This window comes from Lacerta agilis, chromosome 9 (genome assembly GCF_009819535.1).
Source record: "Lacerta agilis isolate rLacAgi1 chromosome 9, rLacAgi1.pri, whole genome shotgun sequence".
Lineage (NCBI taxonomy): Eukaryota > Metazoa > Chordata > Lepidosauria > Squamata > Lacertidae > Lacerta > Lacerta agilis.
The window spans coordinates 23666118-23689013 of record NC_046320.1 but is presented as its reverse complement, the minus strand read 5'-3'; the positions used below and the strand labels follow the sequence as shown (position 1 = coordinate 23689013).

Below are 22896 nucleotides of genomic sequence, written 5' to 3'. Positions count from 1 at the left end.
ACAACCAGATGCTTCCATGGAAAGCCCACAAGCAGGAACTGAACACAGCACTGTCTCCCCACTACCTCTGCCAATTACTGGTATTCGTAGCAACGCTGCTTCTGATTCATCCTGTAAGTAGCAAACAGCCCTCATAACTGGTTGCCACTGTTACTTGTGGGAAACTCATAACCAATGCCCTCAGCTCTGACATGTTTTTGTGGGTAGGGGATGAGATATGCAACAGCAGGTACACAGCTTGTTGCTATACAAAAGCCATATTTTGGAGAGTTGTTGTCCCCCCCCCCCCTGAAGCTTGCAGTCAATTACTAGCAATTTTGCAAAGAAAAACAGCACTGCAAAATACATAACATACTGTCAGGAAACCCCCCTCCCCGCAATCGGTGGGATCGCGGGAGCGTTTGCAGTATAGAGAACCTCCGGTGCATTTCACCAGCTTGTCCTCCCCCTCCTCCCCCGGAAGCTCCCATTCCTCCAGTGGGGAGGGGGAGTCGGAGGCAGGAAGGTGGTGCAGGGGCTCTGACAGGGTCGCAGAGCCTCAACACCAAGGGGAAAGTGGGGAACGGGGTCAGGTTCCCACGCTCCGAGGGCGCAGGCTGGAATGACGCAGAAGGGGGGGCGGGGGTTCAGAATCCCGCGCCTCTTTTGCTGGACAAAGAACAGGAAGGGGTCATTCCTGGACTCTGCAGAGGGATGAGATGGAAGTTTGATCTTTTGCTCCACTGTATACAGCTGTGCACAATAAAGAACTTAGTTTTTAGAAGTTCTGCGTCTGGCGCTTTACTCATGAGCAACCACTGAACGTCCTTACACATACATAAAAGGAACCATACTTTTTTCCATGCTTCATACTTTTTGTGGGTATACAATTCATGTAGTAATTATACAACTGTGCCCAAGAAATTATAAATTTATATTGGGTTGGATTATTATTTAGGGTTGTGTTTTTGTTGTTTGGGAGGGGGTGTTTGTTGCAGTTATCGATGCTAATTTGTTGTGACGTCGTGTTTAGATCTTATTATGATTTACATGGAAATTGTTTCAATTTGGTTGTGTGCTTTTTGATGTGTTCTATTTGTAGTTTGCAACTACTTTTGTTATATTTGTAACTGTATGCTGTTATTCATGTTGCAGGAAGCTTTGAACATGGTTTTAACTATGGAAAGGCGGCACGCAAACAAAACGATGCAACTACGTATGCAAATAATAGTGCTTGATGTGTGCAAATGGCTAAGGCTATCAACCAAGCAGACAACACATATTGGAGAAATTCAGGTTGCCACACTGTAAGATGCATGACAGTGTCACCCAAAATGACGGCGCTATTTCAAGTCTCCCCTTTCTGTAACTTCTTGTAAAATGTTACATCTTCCGCATCCCCAAAGTCCTTATGTCAGCACACTGTGCATTTCTCTTTGATTGCCAGTGATGTGAGCATGGGTAAATGCACAGCATGAAGATGAAACTGAACAAGAACTTGATACAGGGCTGCCATTTTCAGTGGCAGCCCTGTGTTTCTTGCAACGTGTGATTCTACACTAAAGCAATGCTTCTGAGCTGTGTTCATCAATTTGTCTCAGCTCTTTTGGAGACAACTTAAGGAACAATACATGTATGGGGAATATGACAGTGAATCTCATAAATAAACGGAGAAGGGAAACTAAACACTTAAAATTGTAGGAATATATATAAAAACTAGAGCCAAATAATTTTGTCACCAATTCTAAAGGTTTACCTGTAATGAAATAGTTGACCTGTCTGTTAGCATCTTCTGAATCAGCGTCCGTGGTGCTTAAAATAGCAACGACTCCTCCTGTTGGGTCATCTTCACTGACTGTCCCTTTATAGATCTCTGCAGTGAAGCGAGGAGGGTTGTCATTCACGTCAGTCACGGAAACTTCAACAATCGCAGTGGATGACAACTGCATTTTCTCAGCACGATCAGATGCCACCACAGTAATTCTGTACTTGTCCTGCTTTTCGTGGTCAAGCTCTCTCAGTGTCGTAATCCAGCCTGTTTCCATGTTTATGGCAAAAGACTCTGCAATGTCAGTATCTTGTTGTGGTGTCTCTAGCCTGTACGTTACCTGCCCATTCATCCCCGAATCCTGGTCAAGTGCTTTCACTTGTATGACTTTTGTTCCTACTGGCATGTTTTCCACAATGTACGCTTCATATGGATTGGATTCTAAGATTGGTTTGTGGTCATTTGTGTCTTTTATTTGAATGCTTATGTCAACAGAGGAAACAACTCTGTATTCTTCATTTAAATAGTATGCTAGCACTGAGAACTGGTACCACTTAGTTGTCTCGTGATCAAGGCTCTTTTCAAGTTTCAGCCTTCCATTCTGCTTGTCTATCACAAAAAAATCATCTCTGTTGCTTTCTGGGGCACTCCCCTTAACAAGGGTGTACAGCAACGGCTGTGTGTGCTCTGCTCGCACAATGTCAATCTCCGTTCCAATCGGAGTATCTTCAGAAAGTGTGTAAGAATAAAACGGTTCTGAAAATTTTGGCAGAGATACTTCAGGGGGGAGTATTCTAACATAGAGAGGAACCCTGGAATCCTTTTTGGGAGATCCACCATCCTGCGCTCTGACAAAGAAAGTGAGAAACTCATTTTCTAAACCAATTAAACTTTCTTTCGTGGTTATGACGCCTGTCAAGTGATCGATTTCTAAATTCTCTTGAACGTTTTCAGAATCGGCTTCGATTGTATAGGTGATGTCTGCATTGGTGCCTTCATCGGCATCCGAAGCTAAAACCTTGATGACAGATGTGCCTTTTGGAACATTAGACCCAATGTTTACTTCATATTCCATTGCTCGGAACAAAGGGGCATTATCATTAACGTCAGTAAGTATTACGTTGATGCTGCAAAAAGCCACTTTCCCGCCAGAATCCTTGGCCATTAACCTAATGAAGATTACTTTTTCAGCTTGAGTTTCGCGATCAAGCTTTTCCAGAGTAAATATCTGCCCCCTTTCATTAGTATAAAACCTATCTTTTGCAAAATCGTTCACAATATGGTATGTGATGTATCCATAGCTGCCAGTATCTTTGTCGGTTGCTTTAACTTCTGTCACCAGGGTGTGCAATGGAGCATTCTCGGCTAGTTCCACTTCATATTCATTCTGACCAAAAACGGGGCTGTGCAAATTGGCTGCAATAACATTTATGAGAACCTGAGCGGAACTTCTGAAGACCCCATCAGAAACAGAGACATTAAGACGGTAAACGGGCTTCAGAGACTGTTTGTGCAAGTTTGAAAGGGTGATGACCCCCGTTTGGCTGTTGATTGCAAAATTCATATGATCATTGCCTGTTAATATGGAATACTCCAGCTTCTCTGTATCTGAACTGTCCGCATCGGAGGCCTTTACACAAGTTACAAAGTGCCCACGGGGAGCCAATTCACTGATGTTAGCTTCATAAAGCAGCTGGTTAAAGACTGGTGGGTTATCATTCAGGTCTGTTACATCAACGCTTACAATAATGTCCGTGCTCAGTGGAGGCATTCCGCTGTCTATTGTTCTTACTAGCAATGTGTGATGCTGAATCTGTTCATAATCCAAACCCCTTGCTGTCAGAATGAGCCCAGTGCTACTATCTATGTGAAAATAATCATGGCCCTCACTGTTGTTTTGTACCAAGTGATAAGAAATCCCTCTGTTTGCTCCAGAATCGGCATCTGTAGCCCTGACTTGTACAACAGATGTTCCAATTACTGAAGCCTCAGAAAGGGTGGCGACGTAAAATTGCTCTGTAAAGATGGGAGGATTATCGTTGATGTCTTCGACTATTATGTCAACAAACACCTCGGCATGGGCTCCAGTCAAGGAATCAGTCGCACGTACGCTCAGTTTGTAGGCAGGGTGGGACTCAAAATCTAGAGGGGCAAAAGTATTGATTACTCCTGTGTTAAAGTTTATAGTAAACTGACTGAAAGGGTCTCCATCTGTAATGCTATAAAACACTTTGAGCCCTTCTGGGCTGTTTGCTTGCACATGAACAACAGGACTATGGATTTGGATGTTTTCTGGTATCTCTGCACTGTAGAAAGCTCTTTCAAATACTGGCATGGCTTTATTCACAACCGTGATAGGGACTGTCACTTCAGCAGAAAAACTCGGCTCTCCACCATCCTTTGCGACCACAGTGAGGAGATATTCTTTATTTAGTGTGTCTGGGTCAAACTGTTTCTTGAGAGAGATTTCACCAGCATCTCCTATCTGGAAGTGGCCATAGCGTTCCTTGAGGTAATAGTGCACTTGTCCATTTCTGCCAATGTCTTTATCCACAGCAGTGACCGACCGAATAACATGGCCCACTTCAGTATCTATTTTAACTGTGGCATAATAAGGAAGGTTGACAAAAACAGGGGCATTATCATTCATGTCTTCTACAGTGACCTTTACCACAACATGTGCAATTAGGGATGGCTTATGCTCTGCAGTCACTTCCACCACAATATCAAAAGATTCCTGCAGCTCACGATCAAACGGTATTCCGGTAGTTGAAAGGACTCCTGAAGTGTAGCTAATTTTAAACCTAATGTCTGGGTTTAGAATATGATAAAACAAAGGCTCATTTATTTGACTCCCTATAGCAGTGATAACAGCTATTGTTTTCGCCTCCGTGGAATTCTCTTGGACCACAGCACTGTAGGAACTCTGCGTGAACTTTAGCTGACTTGCCTTACTCTCTTTCACATTAATTTTTACAGAGGTGGTGCTTGAAAACCGGCCATCAGACGCTCTGACGGTCAATTCATATCTGCTTCTTAACTGACTCGTGTTTTGTACGGTTATCTGCCCAGTCTTGGAATCGATCGAAAATTTTTCTCCAATGTTTCCTTCAGTGATAGAATACATTAGTTGTGAAAAGACTTCTGAATCAGCATCTGTGGCATTGACCGAAACAACTTTCACTCCTTTATAGGTTGGTACCAAAACAGTTGCTTCGTACAGATCTTTAGAGAACACAGGAGGGCAATCGTTGATGTCGATTACGTAAATGGTAACATTGGCTGCATATTCTGCAAATAAGCGCGGCGTCCCCATGTCATACACATTCACCGAAAAGCGAAATATACTCGTCTCTTCATAGTCCAAACTCATTACTGTACGAATGGCTCCTGTACTAGAATCAATGGCAAAGTACTTGTGGGCAGATGGCTCGACAATCTGATAGACGAGCAAAGCGTTTGTTTCTTTGTCAGCATCCGTAGCACGTATTACTAATGGAACATTCCTGTCTGTCAGAACCACGCTGTTAACAGAAGCCGATTCGCTGATGAGTCCTGTGTATTCTGCTTGTGTAAAAGCTGGTGCATTATCGTTCTCATCTTGAAGATGCACCAATACAGTAGTGTTCGTGGACTGGCCAGCCATGTTGGTTGCCTGTACAGTCAGACTATAAAAAGGCAACATTTCAAAATCGAGTGTCTTCTGGGAGGTGATGACACCGGAATTTGGGTTGATAGTGAAGACATCACCTATATTACCATCTTTTATCTCATAAACTACAGATGACTGGCTGAATGCCGTGACCATTCCAATGAAACTGCCAATACTGCTGCCTTCACTTATTTCCGTGGAATATTCTCGCATTGTGAATTTTGGCGATGCGTTATCAGAGATCGTGACTGAAATGTGCACAGATGTTACTTCACTCTTCGGAGGGTTTCCTTTGTCCGTAGCCTTCACCATCAAAGTGTATTCATCCTGACTGCTGCGGTCCAATTCTTTTGCAGTGGTAATACTGCCTAAGATTGGATGTATATTAAAAGCGTTTCTGGTATTTCCTGTTAAAAAAAGAAAGACAAAAAGTTGACAATCAGGAAAAAAAATGGAAGTACATTTGCAAGCAGCTACACACACACACACACACATTCAAGTGGTAGAAAATATTAAGTGCTGAAATATTTTAAATGAAAAATAAAATTGCATTAAACTAATGACACAGAATACTACTCAGAGCAGACCCTTGAAAATCAAGGGACCTCTTAAGTTAGTCCTAAGTCTATTAAGTTCAGTGGGTCTACTCTAAGTATAACACGGATACCCAGCTTTCCCACAACTATTATGCTATAATAAATATCCTACAGTAGGTTAGTTTTATTTAGAAAATCTGACAACATATTTTATACCCAAGTATGCTATCACTTCAGATTATGAATGCTATTAATACAGAGCTTCTTTTTAACTTTATGGCGTTTCTTTAAACAATTCAAATAAAGAAAAAGACAAACACTATACACAATGTGGAACTACAATCAAACTTTCAAAATACTTTAAAATCATGGAAAACACTGCTTTAAATGAGTCTCAAGTGACTCTTAATTACATGAATGTCACTTTACGAGATTATTTCTAAACCAGAGATACTTCAGAGAATTTTCTCTTTCAAATTACTCCCACTTAAAATGAGAGTTTATGTGCTGTATAAAAAAACTTCCATTTGAGAAATACAAACTGCAAATTTGACTGCTTAAGAAAATCACCATGAACAAGCCTTTCAAAATGAAGGCTGAAGCACACTGGGGTTTTACACTTCACAATAATTCAAAGAAATTAAGAAAACAAATTAACAGGGGCTGCTATTTCTTAACACTTCAATCACAAAGCACAGCACAAAATAGTTATTGCTAAAAACATGACCTCACCATGAACAGATTTTATTTAAAACATTTAAATTATGTATTTGGGTAGGCAGTTGATATTATCTTTTTTCTTATTGAAGGTCGCAAACAGAGCACCATTCTTATAATATCCCATTACTAATCCTATAAGCTATTGCAAGCATTTAAGGAATGTTCATTTCATATGCTTCGAATTTCAGCCCTAACGTTTTAGCTGTGCAGTGCAGAATACTAGAAAAACAAAGCTGGGAAAGTTTTAACATTTCCTCCCACAATTATTATTTTTTTAATAAAGAAGGAGCGGGGGTATGTGTGTGAGAAAGACAGAGAGAGAAATGAGAACTCGTGTATATGCGGGGGGGGGGGGGGGGAATTCATTGGAAAAGCCCAACTTTTGTTATGATGGAACCAATGCTACTAATTTTTCACGGGTTTTTCCTACTTGTCAGTTTGTTTCTAGATAGTGGTTCTAATCTTTAATGCCCTACAGCAGGTACGTCCAACAGGTAGATCGTGATCTACCGGTAGATCGCTGGACATCTGTGGTAGATCGCTGATAGATCACTGGCTCCCCCAATGAAGCCCAACAAGTTTGGCTCCCATAAAAAAAGCTCAAAACATTTGCCCTGCCCCCCCCATGAGGCTCTCCTCCCTAAAAAAAGCCCAGCAACTTTGACCTGAACCCTGAAGAAACAGGCCTTTCTCCTTCCTCAAAAAAGCTCAACAACTTTGATCTGAACCCCCCAAAAGGGGGTAGATCACTGCCAGTCTTTAACTCTGTGAGTAGATCACAGTCTCTTGGAAGTTGGCCACCCCGGTCCTACAGGATCTGGGATACCTCAGTGCAGATAGCGCCAACATGGTGTCTTCCAGGTTTTTTGAACTACAACTCCCATCATCCCTTTTTCTTTAGCCATGCTGACTGGGGCTGGTGAGATATGGTGTCCTACATTATCTGGAGAGGCAAATTCCACCACCCCAGGAATACAATCAGACAGCAGAAATGGATTATTGTTTCTCAGAGGTGGTGCTTGAAATCTGGAACTTTCTCTTCAGAGTGGTCCACCACACACGTTCCTTTAAAATAGCAGTCGGGAACCTGTGGCCTTCCAGGTGTTTTGGAACTCCCAACTTCCGGAAGTCCCAGGCAGCTTGTCAATGGTCAAGGATTAGACTGCACCTCTGAGGGAGGATACAGCGGACATATTCCATGCTGATAAAGGGAATAGTGCATCAATATATACCAGTAGTGACTGGCTGAAATACATCCTTTAATATGGCTAACTTGCTGCTGGATTAAGTTTCGATCAAACACTGCTGGAAAAGAAGTGTGAATAAACCTCTACTTTGCAGCTTTAAATCTAAAATCTTTTCATCCTAACAAATTATTGAACGTATTGGAGCATACCTGATTCTATGGAGTACACAATTTCTGCATTTTCCCCTTTATCCTTGTCCAGTGCTGATACATGGAGAATTACAGATCCAACAGCTGCTGACTCATATACTCTCCCTTCATAGGAAGAACTGGTGAACCATGGCGCATGATCGTTTGTGTCACTAACGTTGATGATAATTCTAGCAAAGTTGCGCTTGACAGGAACGTCTTGATCCCGCACCTGAAATAATTACAACGTTACTAGCAGCTGGTGCGTAAGTTTATTCAGTTACATGACACTTGTTACAATTGACGAGAACTATCAATCACTTAGGGCAGTGTTTTTCAACCTTTTTTGGGCAAAGGCACACTTGTTTCATGAAAAAAATCACGAGGCACACCACCATTAGAAAATGTTTAAAAAAATTAACTCTGTGCCTATATTGACTATATATAAAGTAATTCTCTTAAATTTTTCAATTTTTCCCACGGCACACCAGGCAACATCTCGCGGCACACTAGTGTGCCGCGGAACAGTGGTTGAAAAACACTGACTTAGGGCACCATTCTGTTCTGTAGAAGTACATGGCATTGTAATGGAGCAATGTTTGTATTTTATGCCATTGGGCAAAAATCCTACAATATGATTTTGGTTCGGCACAAATAATCTCAGAACTTGGAATTAAATATTACAATTTCACTTATTTGTTAAATGGACGTTCGTATATGCGTACACAGGGCACCAGATGAGGTGAGGGCCACTGCTACAGAAAGAGGGTCCTCAAATATACAGGAAAATCCTGCATTTTAAGGTGGGGAGAAGGCAGATAGGGACCCAATACTCAGCAGGGACTGAGGATGTGCATGCCTGCTGCCAATCAACATGGGCAGGAAGTAACAGTGTACTATTTAGCCTATTCAATTAAGCCCAAACAGGAGTGGGAATCTGCACCTAGAGGTGCATCTACAGAACTGACCTACAATTTCTGATCCAGCAAGTCATGCTTGTACTTCTTTCTGTTGATCTTCTTAGTTGGACTGGACAAAGAAATATGGCTGGAGGTGAAGGAGGAGGTAGGTAGAGAGCAAAAGGAAGAAATATTTCCTCCTCTTTACTGTGTCTCTCCTCTTCCTTGGGGATGGAGATGTTAACAGAAGAAACCCATCAAAAATTTCCAATGAATGGTGAGGGTGAAGTACAGATGGGCTTGAGGTAATCTGTAATTATACCAATGCTTTCCATTTACACAACACTTCAGAGTGTGCAAATCACTTGTTTCGTCTCAGTAGTCTGTACAACGACCCTGTAAGGTATGTCACGGTGAGGGTAAGATAGTGCCTTAAGTAGGATCGCAGCAAAAGGAAGATTTGAGCTGATGAATTTCTGGCTCACAATTCAGTATTTCCATCATTCTAGCAGCTCTGAAAAGTATCTGCTTATGCTGCTCCATTACAGAGAAAAGCAATATCCTATATCTGCTAAAGAATAAGTGGAATGGTTCCTTACCATCACTGTGAGAATGTGTTGATGAATGACCTCATGATCCAATCTTTCAGAAGTGTAGAGAGAGCCAGTTGCAGGATCCAGGCGAAATTTCTTAAGGCTGATGGGGTCAACGCTATTTTGCATAGTATAAATTAGCTTATTCTTTTCATCCCTGTCTGAAGCACTGACTTGCAAAATTTCCGTCTCTGGAACTGTGTCCTCTGGAATAATGACTTGGTATTCTAATGTAGAAAACTCAGGCCTGTGGTCATTCGTGTCTATTACCTGAATGTACACCTGTAATGGCACAAAGGTAAATTAAGGATGAAAAGGGTATGTAATCAGAACGCAATGCAGATAAGCTTCAGGGAAACACAACAGTTCTCCTAAAATACAAAAACAAAACATGATGTGAACGTTAGGGGCCACCACACATAATTTAGAGAAGAATAGCTACGTCAATTTGCTGCAGCTTTTGTGAGTTGGGGTTGACTATGTCAAATATATAATCATGTAGAAACGAAATACAAAGCAGAAGTACTTTAGAACAAAATATTAGCTGGGATCAGGGCCTAATAAAGCCCAGCACATTGCTTGCCTTCTCCTCTTTCAACAGAAGACCCTCATTCCACATCACACACTGCTTCAGAAATGCCAATCATTTAAAAAAGAGTTTTGCCATGTAGCACTGGGGTAGTGATTCCTCCCTAAACAAGCTTAAATATCTGTCAATGGGCAAAACTAGTTGATTGGTTTTTTAAACCCAGAGCTCTAGTACATGGAATTAAAATTATTATTATTATTTCAATTTGTATGCTGCTTTTCCACATAAATTTCCGCACAGCAGCACACAAGCCAACAGCAATACAACAGTCAAAATACCCATCAATACACTATCACAATAAACAGTCTAATACAAATTCTTTTCAAAACAAAAGAATCCAAACACATAAAAATATTTCGCAAACACTAACCTTTTAAATTTATTACAATACAAGTACAGTGGTACCTCGGGTTACACACGCTTCAGGTTACATACGTTTCAGGTTACATACTCTGCTAACCCAGAAATAACGCTTCAGGTTAAGAACTTTGCTTCAGGATAAGAACAGAAATCGTGCTCTGGCGGCGCAGCAGCAGCGGGAGGCCCCATTAGCTAAAGTGGTACCTCAGGTTAAGAACAGTTTCAGGTTAAGAATGGACCTCCAGAATGAATTAAGTACGTAACCAGAGGTACCACGGTACAGCAGAACAATTTCAAGGAACATAATAAAAATATATTTGGGCTACAAGTGCCTTTGCTTTACAACTTTAAGTACATTGTTAAAACTATTAAGAAACTAGTTAAAATTAAACTATTTAGTTGCAATTGGAAACAACAACAAATCACCTAAGTAATTTTTTTTAAACACAAAAGGATTTTGTTAAGAAAATGAAAAGCTAAATCAATTAGGAAAACAGAATGTTCCAAACAGAAACTACTTTCATAATCTTGCCATGATAAATTTGTTTAAATTTTAAGGTGCCACGAGGCTCTCTGCTGCTTGAACAAAGCATACTGTATTTTTTTTTTTAAAAAAAATCCTAAAGTAGAAAAAGGCAGTTGTCATTTAGCAACACAAACACACCCAGCTAAGAAGCAAAATGACATATTCTAAATACATCTGAACTGACAGAGCACTCCGAGCTATTAATGAATAATAAAAGGAGCAGCCAAGCGCAACAGTGACAATGCTAAGAGAATGTATCGGATTTTTGCTTCAGTTTTTCATCACACAAGTACAATAAAAGAAATGTGGACCCTAAAACTAATCCTGGCCTGGAATTCCAAACAAGTCATTCCAAGACTGGCATAAAATGGGGCAATGTAAGTAAGAGAATAACAATGTCAATCTAGACACCAGCAATTTGCAAAATGGTTTAAAGTTCTGAACCCCATGTGCATAAATGAACACTTAAAGCCAAAGTATACAAGCTGAGCAAGACCAGATGAATTAAAGTTCATACTGTCCTGTGAGCCATTAAGAAGAACCAGCCTGATTGCATTAGCAGTACCCAATGCCTTCCTCTAATAGCAGTTTTGTAAATCTTAGAGGGAGCAGTTGGGAGCACCTCCTGTCTGTTGCCCCCCCCCCCAATCCATTGAACAAAGGTCAATTTGTGTGCTCTTGGGTGAGTGGAGGGATGGAAGAGTCATCTCAGTTGTCACACCCAAGTTGAGGAACTCAATTCATGAGGACACCTGAAAAGGATTTTTGTTTTAGCAGACCTTCATCAATTCTTACAGAATTGCTGTCACTGTCATGCTGGAGGGGTGCTGGGTGTGTGGTTCTCTCACACACATAGGGTGGGAGTGCCCAAAGATTAGAGAACACTGGCATTTGGTTTTCACGGCTGTCATAGAAATGTTGACAAGTGCAATGAGAATGGATTTCATCCTGTCATTATTATTTCTATTTTCATTACAGTCGTACTGTTCAAGTCCAACTCTTTTTTTTTTTAAGAACAGCAGAAAAGAGAAGAGATCAAATTCTGGAGGGAACAAAGAAAAGGCAAAACAAAAGGGGGAGAAGCACGTTTTCAACAAAGGTTGAAAAACCAGTAAAAACAGAAGGCTAGGGACGACAATCCCCACAACCGCCACCCAACCGTATCTCACGACAGTGGTGGGACAGGACAGAAGCCCCGTTTTGCTGGGTGGGAAGAATTATATGAGCAGAAGTGGCCCTTCAAAAGCTGCCTTCTCAGAAATCCTTCATGTAACTACCAAATCTATCTTTAGTCCGAATGCAGAACTTAAATATAAAGGGATAGGAAGGGCACAGAGGGCAGCAACAAGTATCCGTTACAGTACTAAAAAGCCGATAACTAGCCAGTAGACAGGGCCACAAAACCTTTTCCTGTAAATATGAATTAATCAAGAATATTATTTCCATTTCTAATGAATGATACTTTTCATTTAAAATCAGGTTAAGAAGCATTCATTTTTGGAAGGCACGTGATGCCTTGCCCCCAATCTCTCTTTTCTTCCTCTGTCACCTTTTACACTGACAAGAGTATAACTGAACACTCTGAAGACAAGATAAAAGCTTTATTTGCATAGCCAACAGCCATAGCAACAACAGACACACAATATACAAATAAAAACAACAATGGATAAAAAAACGAACATACATCTACTCTGAATTTTATATGTACATCATGCATTTTAGCTGCATATTAGACCCAACAGCAATCTTGCTTACAGCCTCAGTAATTTTTCCAAAGAAAGCTATCTAAATAATTTAACAGAGTCAAATGTTTCACAGATGCTCATGGCCCAAAGCCCATCACAGCCTTCCCATTTAGCAGTCATACTCAATAGGTTCCTTTCCCCATAAGGAGGCCAATATAGTTATTTTACTATTTTTACATAGACAATACGATAACATGCACTTTCACTAGTAAAATTGAAATAGCATGTGGGAATAAATGGCTGTTAATCAAAGACTCGTTAAACTGTTTATTGTACAGTATTTCAAATACCGAGCCAAATATTTTATAACCTGAACAATCCAAGGCAGTGTGCTGCATTTAAATGCATTTTAGCACATTGTCTGCATAAAACTTTGTAAAAACAAAATAAAATAGAAAATTCCTTCCAGTAGCACCTTAGAGACCAACTAAGTTTGTTCTTGGTATGAGCTTTCGTGTGCATGCACACTTCTTTAGATACCTCATACCAAGAACAAACTTAGTTGGTCTCTAAGGTGCTACTGGAAGGAATTATTTTTAATTTTGTTTTGACTATGGCAGACCAATACAGCTACCTACCTGTAACTAAAACTTTGTAATTCATCTTATTTGGGCTCAGTGCAGTTTTCTAACAATTATCTGTTCTTACAAAATTCAGTGGATCAACACTTAAAATATTCTTATTTAAGTAAGCTGTTCTGGGGACTTTAAATAGAAGAGTGAGTTGTAAGTATTTATTTAAACTGCTGTTATATTGAATTTCAACAAGGGTATGGTTGAAATTTACACCTTGGTACTGTTAAAAGAAATAGCACACCTCTCATCAAGGAACTAAAATGACAAGCTCATAGTGCACTAATATGGTAAAATAATAGTTTGAAACACATGAGATTACAACACAAAGACTAATTCTACTTTTATTAGTTTTTTTTAATGGACTTTTATTAAAAGAAGTAGTGTGAAAGTCAGGGAAGGTAAGCTTCAAGAGGAGATGTGTCTAGACTAAACCCCCAAGCAACCCCTGTTCATTTAAGAAGCATTGTTGCTTGTCCTTCTGTTAGAGGAGCACAGAAATGTGAAATTCTAGCAGCCATAGTTCAAGCTAATCCCCTCAAGTATGGAACAGGGAAATTCTGATAAAAATGAGCTTCTGTACTGGTCCCGCAAAAGCTACAACCACCATTTCTCACTTTGTCTGCTAAAAGACGAGAAGAGAGGTAATAGGAAACAGCTGAAAAACAGTCTGCATTTTGAAATGCAGAAAACAAACAAAAAGCAGGAGCACTAATTCACATTAAAAAGAAAATGCAGCCCGTTTTCCATTTTCAGTATTAGCAAACTATTCTTCTGTCATTTTCCAGATGACGTGCTGAATGATTTTTAACTTCAGCAGTAGAAACAGTATGTCTAAAGCAGCTGTTTGGAATAAGGAGTCAAATCTATCCACAGTCAGCTTACAGTAAATTCTAATTAAGGAAGAAAGGCTACTGCTATTGTTTAACAGCAGCTGGTATTTAGAGGTATGTTGCCTCTGTTTCTGGACTCTGTGGTCATCAGGACTCTAGTCTTACCATCCATTAATTTGTTTAACTCTCTTTTAAAGCCATCTGAACTGGGCATCATCACATCTATAGTTCCATTCAGGAGATGTAATATGCATAGCCATCCTTTCAAAGAAAAAGATACTTTCAGAAGGCATTTTTTTTTATCACTTAAGAAAGAAGTTGGCCTGAAGTTGATATCACTAAAGTAGAAGTGTTAAAAATTTGACGATACACCTAAAGCACACTCTGCCATTGTGGAAAACTCATTTGTAAGCATATACATTATACTGGTACAGTCACCTGGGAAATCTGACCAGCAACACCTAACCATTGGGTAAACACTTGGTAGCAAACCAAGCAATGCTACTATATAGTGACATTTTTATTTTCAAGAATGAAAATATCCTACTGGGGATACTAGACAGCAAAATCCCAAAGAAAGCCTTACTGGTAATTATGTATGTGACTACAGTGGCAGGGATACTAAATGCACAGAAATGGAAGGAGGGAGAGGACACCCTCAACGGAAGAATGGTTGATGAAAATCTTGGAATACGCAGAGACGGCAAAATTGATGGCACCGATAAAAGATACAAATTTAGCATCTTTTAAAGAAGACTGAAAACCTTTTCTAGTCTATATAAAAAGTTGTTTCCCATATGTGAAGACCACAGCGTGGTTTGAGGTGTAAGAAAACAACAACAGAATATATGAAGAAACCTGTTAGAAATGATGAAATTAGATAAGGCGGAACCTTAAAATACAATTTTGTGCAATTTGGGTTACAAACATTGGTGCTGGGTGAGAGGGAAGTCACTAATTTTGCTGAATTGGAATGTAATTGTTGATTATAAATGTAACTCTATATGGGAAAAAAGAATAAAAAATTTATTATATAAAAAAATGACACTTCTGCCTACTTTTGTGAGATTGTTTCACTGTAACAATAGCTCCAACATAAACCGATTTCACCTTTTACACCTTCTCCAATTTCGGCTGGTTTTGGATTTGTTTCTGGGTGATGAAGATGATCGTGATGTTTTCATCTGTCAATCCTTTTCTCTCTCTTTTTGTGAATGCCCGGCTTCTGTTTCTCATTTTTTTTCTTCTAATACCAGAACATTCTATGACTTTAAAGCTGTTATTTCAAGGCGCACTTATCTGCTTACACATAACTTTTCCCCTTTGGCTGTCCAACATTGGGCTATTGTGCTCTGTTGGTATTAGAAACTTCTTTTTCACACAAAGTCCTCCTTATTTATGCAAGCGTTAATTCTGCCCAAGGGAGGGGGAGGGGGGGAGAGAAGCCGCGGCAAGAAATGGTTACAAATTCCTTCTTTCAATAAACACTTCATTAGAAATTCCATTACCTGAGTGCCAATAGTCCTAGTTCCATCTGTTGCTTCTACTGTCAGATTGTAATTTGATTTCTGTTCTGCATCAAGAGGTTTAGCGACAACGATGGTTCCAGTGCCCTTGTCCACATCAAAGCGGCTGTCATAGTTGCCACCTGCTCCAAGAAATTGCACGAGACAGAAGTTCATAAAACACTGCTTTGATGTATCGCTTCACAAAAACATACTTTGCTATGATGCTTCGTACAACCTTAAAACAAAATCAGTTCTGAAATAGCGGAGGCTGTGTGTCGTATTTGTAACCTAGCTGTAATACAGCAGATGGCCACTAGGGCCAAAAAGCTTGATGCTTGCTACAATACTCACTAGCCTACTTATTTGAGTCATGGCAAAGACTCTGTTTCCAGAGGTATCTCTTTCAAATCCTGATATCATTGCTTTATATAGATGAATGTTCTTCTAAAAGAGCCATGTAAATTAGCCGACAAATGTTACTATCCCACAAGAAAGCTTACTAGCCTGCCTATCTGTGAAAGAAAAGGTATTTGTAAAAGAAAAAAAAGCAAGTTTTGCAAAGCTTTCTTTCCTGATAGCCTGAAGCTGATTCTTACTTGTCAAAGGTGACTAGCCATGTAAATACGTGTCCAGCAAAAGCAAATATAATGTCACTTGAAGGAACTAGTCACTGAATAATGTATTATATGGTATCTTAAAACTGTGTTTTATTGTTTAAACCAAAAAACTTGGGGTGTGTAGCAGAATCTTAGGCATGCCTACCATGGGTGCAATCCACTAAGCACCACTACCACGGTGTGCTATTGAATTTACACAAGAGCAGTGCTTGGTGGATTGTGCCCCAATAAACCAGCCTGTTCTTGGGCACTGGAAGAAAAGCTTTAGGAAAACAATGAATTAAAATATGAAAAGGAAAGTGAAAATAGCACAATGGCTTTAAAAACAAAAAAAACCCAAAACCTAACTCTTTTTCTCCAGTGATGCATTTATTTTATTCCTTTGCAAAACTTCTAAATGCCCTTTGAAAAATGAAACTGAAATATAGCTCAATAAACACAGCCAATTGCCCAAACATTTAAGTGATTGTAGTAATAATAGTAATACTATTATTTGTGAGCAGACTGCCTCTCTGCAACACAATGACCCTTAAAACCAAATGGAGTTAACCATGATAAATGCCAGTCATTAACTTCTACTGTTTTCAACTTTTAGACAAACTATTTGAAAAGTATAAATTACTTCCCACTGTTTTGTCAGCCCAACACTCTCCGTGGCAAAAAACATTTGTCCTAATTACGTGGTGCAAGTGTTCTCTCCTGTTCTTTTTGAAAAGCAAGCTTATAAAGCAGTCGTTTGTTGTTGTTGTTGTTTTAAAGATGAAAACCGTTTTGCCTTCTGTAATTATGAATTCCAATTATTTTTGGACTCAAGAAACATTTTCGCACAGCACCACTGTAAATGTCATCCAATCATCAGTATACTTACTTGGAAATAAGCCCCATAGATTTAAATGGTACTCACTCCAAGTCAGCATGTTTACGATTACATCTTCATTCCAACAAATTAGAAAACAGCGGAATTTCGGAGATTGGTTCTGCCTTTCAGACAAATCACCCAGACTGATGGGTTGGGCAGCACCCCATAAACACTGCTTTATTTCAGACAATTATTGTGGGTATCTAAAGGAAGGCTAGAGCCTGTAATTGCCTCAAAAGAATCTTCAATAACATTAAAATGGAATAGGGCAGAACACCACAAATTTTATGTGAGCTGTTGGTGCAATATATTTTACTGGAGGTGATGCTGGAAGGGAGAATACAAACCATGGACATCTATCTGCCTTGGGACAGAAAGCCTTATGCTGCATGAAAACGGCAGCACCCCCCACAACTGATGCAGTGATACCTCAAATAAGGTGGTGCAAAAATTAGTTTCTAAAGCACAGAACTACCACAAAGGTGTGTTTCTACAGCTCTCGTGCCACCTGCTAAAATCCTTTTAAATAATATGGACCAGCAGCTCCCAGTACAGGGAGTACAGGCATTTATTTGTATAATGCCCTCTAACAAAACATCAGGCCAGTGTACAGCAAAGTAAAAAAAAAAAGCATTTAAAAACAACACCAAACAATCATTTAAATGATTGTTAAAATAATCATTAAACAACTGACTGTGCATGTCAGCAGGGAGGGGGGGGAAGGCTTCAAGAGATGTGTGAAAGTCAAAGGTGAAGATGCTTGCCAAATATCTGCTGGAAGAGCATTCTACAGTAAGGGACTGACAACCCTAAATAGCTGAAGTAACATAGGAAACCATTATCAGCACTCAGGGCTTTGAATATCAAAATAAGAACCTTGAATTTGGCTTGGTATCCTATGGGAAGCAGTATAGATGATTGCCAACATCCGCACTGGAAACTCTCTCACCAAGAGAGGCATGCCCAGCCCAGATCCTGCCTTTTCAGGGATGGCAAAGACCTTTTAGTTTACCTGCTTTAAACCGATTTGGCCAGTTTAGCCACCCTGAAAGTTCTAAATGGGACTGATGGATGAAATCTTAACTCCCATAAATAAATGCCACATCCCTGCAGCACCTGATACTTGCAAATCTAGCCACGTCTAGAAATGCCCTAACAATGTTGTTCTATCAAGCTGTTTTGCATCCACCGCTCTCATCAGTCTGGGTGCTCTTGAAAGTATCTATACTAGCATTTCAAAGTGGTGCTTTGGCTCAAATGTGGTGACAAGCAACACTAACAAAACCAAAACACGCAATAAAACACAAACAAGAACGACAGTAAAAGGGGGTGGGAAAGGGAGCAGAGAGAATTTGGAAAGGAGAAGGAAACACGAACTGCTCAAGATTTGTTAGAATATCTTAAATTAGTGCGATTTCACTTTAGATCTCATAATCTGATAATAAATTATGTGATCTCAGCAGATACCTTCTGCTGTACAGTTCAGGTCACAAGCCATCTGAAAGATGTAAAAAACGTCACTAGCAAGCTTGTCTCCTGGCACAGCCAAAAAGAAAGAAAGCATGGAAAGCAAGCACAGAAGAAAGAAAATATGTCAATCAAACTGATTCATGCGATTAGTAATAGTAAAAAAAGGTGCAGTAAGGTATTTTAAAAGATCTTGATTAATGTGAGGTAGTACCATCAACATGTTATCCACTCTCTACACCCCCACCCCAAGAAAAACTAATATCCACTCTTGAAAGTTGTATTGCTTCCCCCACTTACACCTTGTACTAATATTTCACCTTGGACAGACTTTCCCACCTGCTTTGGGCTACAATCCACTCTGAGAAGTGCACTCCTGACATATTACACCACCCACAGACTCTGCCTTATTCAGAAGGACTTGAACCCCCAAGGAAGTAGTGCTGGGGTGGTTGCAGCCCCAGGTGCACACTTGCCCTGCGTTCCCCCCTGAAGGTATGGCACAGTCAATCATGTTACTGGGGAAGGAGGTTCCTTTGCACCATGAATGAAATTTCATGGGTAGAACAGGGCAGTAACAGGACAGACTGTGTGGGCTTTATATATACACATGCATACATACATACATACATACATACATGGGACATATTAAGTTGCTGTGCTAGTGGTGACCAGTGCAACCAGTCCCACTAGCACAACAAAATGCTCCCCATCCCAAAAATCTGCTGGAGGGTGGTTGGGAGATTCCCCAGGACAGCTTGCTGGGAAGAGAAGAGGGGAGATCTTCCCATCAAGTATTGAATGAACATAAACATCACTTTAGTGTGATGCTGAAGTTCCACCCCTATTGGTCAGTGTAAGAGGGAAGACTATTTAAAAAATCTAAACTATGGAAGAAAAACAGCAAAACAATCCTTTCATTAGATAGATAGATAGATAGATAGATGGCAGATAGATAAATAGATAGATAGGTAGGTAGATATATAGATAGAAAGAGATAGCATAACATTTATATGCCACTTGATTGCAATGAAACCTCTGGTTAACAATATATTCTTTATAGCAGATATATTCAACATGGTGCACCCTAAAAGTTGCTGGACTACAAATCTCATCAACCCTGACCACAGGCTACTCTGGCTAGTGCTGATGGTGTTTGGAGTTGGGCAACTTCAGGAGAGCACCACTTTGGCTACTGCTAGCTTATACACGCAGGAATAACTCCTGCTTAAATTCTTCTTAGAAGGCATTTTCATTTTGGCATTAGAACATATCAAATCTATGAACAACAGCCTACATAATCACCGTATAATTCCCGATGAACATTCATCATCAAATAGTCTTACCTGTAATATCAAACCAGAGCGGAGTGCCAAGAGGCTCCACAGCTATTACTCCAATCATGTGAGCGACTGGATCACTTTCCATGACAGTAAAAGAAAAAAAGGATTCCTCAAAAGAAATTGGTTCAGGGGCTGGACTGGGTTTTGTGATCCATTCTATATGAAGCCGAGCTGTTGAAGACTTTTGGGGGCGACCATTATCCACTGCTTTAATCTAATAAATATAGCACAAGATTGGGAGAAAAAATCATGTGAACCAGGACAGATCACATACAAAACACAGACATGCAGAAATTAAAGTTGACAGCACTCTCAGTGACAAGAGGCCAAGAACCATGAAATTAAGTTCTGTAAACCTGAGGGAGCTTTACAAAACAATGCTGCTATACATGTCTGCTCAAAAATCCCATTGAGTCCAATGGGGCTTTCTCCAATGTAAATGCCACAGAATTGCAACCTCAGACTTTTTTTTAAAAAATGCAACAAATCCACACAGCATAGGAAACTCTGATGAGCAGGTAGAATGCCAATGCAATTAACTTCTTTTAATTCCCGAAAATAAATTAAGCGTCTTCATCCGTATTTCAACCGGAAGAGAAACACACCTGTGTTGCACTCTTTTAAAGAAATCTCATCTAACTAGGTATCAGATTTTCCAAGTCCTCTGACTGCATAGTAAGCATTTTAAGATACTGACAGCATGGCAAAACTGAAATATTACTTACTGTGAGAATGTCATATTCCCCAGCTCCAGAATACTTCTTAGAGGAGACCACTCCAGTTATTGGGTCGATAAAAAATTTGCCTTGCTCATCACCATCTTCAATGCTGTAAGATATTTCCGCATTGGGACCTTCATCTTTATCTGCAGCTACTACGCGATAGATAGGCTCCCTCCTGGCAGTCCTCTCTCTCTCTGGTTTCTCACGCTCAGGCAATTTGATCTGATAGAACTTTTGCAAGAACTGAGGTCTGCTATCATTTTCATCTAAGATCTTCACAATGACGCGGGCAAGAGTCGACTTTGCTGGTATACCACTGTCTGCAACTGTTACCTATTGATGACAAAAAAAAATCCCATTTACATAAACAGGGAAAAATAAGAGGGATTCTAGCATGTGTCTTGTCAGTAGCAGTACTGACATAGCTTAAAGCAACAGGTAGTGAAATAGGGATGCGGGTGGCGCTGTGGGTTAAACCACAGAGCCTAGGGCTTGCTGATCAGAAGGTCGGCGGTTCGAATCCCCGAGACAGGGTGAGCTCCCGTTGCTCGGTCCCAGCTCATGCCCACCTAGCAGTTTGAAAGCATGTTTCCGTGCGCTGCTCTGGTTTGCCAGAAGCGTCTTTGGCCACATGACCTGGAAGCTGTACGCCGGCTCCCTTGGCCAGTAACGCGAGATGAGTGCCACAACCCCAGAGTCGGACACGACTGGACCTACCGTAAGCAGACCGAATAAAATACCGCAAAATGTAATTGCTTGAGAAGAGCTATTTTTCTTAAAAAGAGAAAAGAACTGCATACATATACAGTATTAGTATAAAAGTGAATGGAGAAGGTGTCCTGAAATAAAGAACATCTGGTTTATTCATCTACTGTATTGCCAGTTTAGAACAGTCAATCAGCTTTCATTGTATTTTTACCACACCCTTCTCAGAGAAGGATTCTAGCCACAAAACGATCCTATGAGGAATAGTAGGCTGAGAGAACTTGACTTGTCCAAGATCACCCAAAGAGTTTCATGGCTAAGCCAGAAGCTGCATCTGTATTTCCCACACAATTCTGGAAAGAGTAAGTTGATTGGTTTGACCATCTATCTAATGGGTAGGCAAACTAAAGCCAGGAGGCCAGATCCGGCCTAATCGTCTTCTAAATCTGGCCCGCAGACGGTCCAGGAATCATTGTGTTTTTACATGAGTAGAATGTGTCCTTTTATTTAAAATGCATCTTTGGGTTATTTGTGGGGCATAGGAATTTGTTCATCCCCCCCCCAAAAAAAAATATAGTCTGGCCCCCCACAAGGTCTGAGTTTGCTGAGCCCTGATCTATCGCCAGCCTCTGATTCATATAGCATTTGATGTCCAGGTCCCAACAAAAATATGTATATACTGGTAGAGTAGCAAGACCAATGTGAATGCAGGAGACACAGTGATTAAAAAGCCACCCAACATTGCAGTGCTATGCAGACTTAACTGAGAGTAAGTTCCATTGAACCAAGTGGGCTTAATTTCTGAGTCAATATGTTTAGGAATGTAGACTGTTAAGCTTCTGAGTGAAGAAGTAGTAAGTCCTTGTGAAACTGCTCTTTAAAATTTCAATCTGAAACTGTCCTTTGTCACAGAGGAGAAAAATAAAATGGAAAGAACTAAATTCCGAGATAGGAGAGTCTGATGAAACACACACACACACACACACCGTATTTAAAAGCAAGACTCCATTTAATTGTTTCCTATAAAATCCAGTAAAATGTTTTCACGAAATGGAATGCACCATATTTATAGTTGTTACTATGCAAACAAGAGCGAAATGTGGGATAAATTTTAATAGCAAACAAGGATAAACTTGCCAGTCCATCTGGTCAACACTTTAATGCTCAATTAATTAGCCAGATGCACAGCATTTGGCACAAGCTGCTGATAATATTGCCACCATTCTGCAAATATCTTGGACTCCATCCCAAACTGCCTTTTGTAAAGAAATAAACATAAAAGTATTGAGGGAAGCTGTTCAAATACTTCATTTAAAGTAAAAGCAAAAAAACCCTTAACTTTTCTTTTTTCATACATTGCAGTGCCCAAATTAAGGTTTTATTGATTTGGGCAACATCCTCTTCCGCAAGTCAACAAAAGAAAATGAAGTGAGAGGGAGGCAGAGCGGGAGACAGGGACCAGCACTTGGCACTGATGAAATTTAATCAGTTCAATTTTTTTTATCATTTGTTTAAAGAAATTAAAATT

General features: G+C 40.0%; 1 protein-coding gene across 8 annotated transcripts in view; it reads right to left on the bottom strand.

The window, feature by feature from the left end:
* The window catches only part of FAT1 (FAT atypical cadherin 1), a 124681-nt gene that overhangs the window by 37777 nt on the left and 64008 nt on the right, over positions 1-22896 (bottom strand). For all 8 annotated transcript variants that reach the window (XR_004427392.1, XM_033161182.1, XM_033161186.1 and 5 more), the window contains 6 exons: positions 20667-20996; positions 19945-20155; positions 15656-15795; positions 9529-9804; positions 8052-8262; positions 1736-5806 (listed from right to left, as the gene is read on the bottom strand). Coding sequence is in view for 7 of the 8 variants with exons in the window: in XM_033161182.1 (XP_033017073.1) it covers positions 1736-5806; positions 8052-8262; positions 9529-9804; positions 15656-15795; positions 19945-20155; positions 20667-20996 (5239 nt within the window). In the remaining variant the exon portion in view is untranslated. The remainder of the gene's footprint in view (positions 1-1735; positions 5807-8051; positions 8263-9528; positions 9805-15655; positions 15796-19944; positions 20156-20666; positions 20997-22896) is intronic.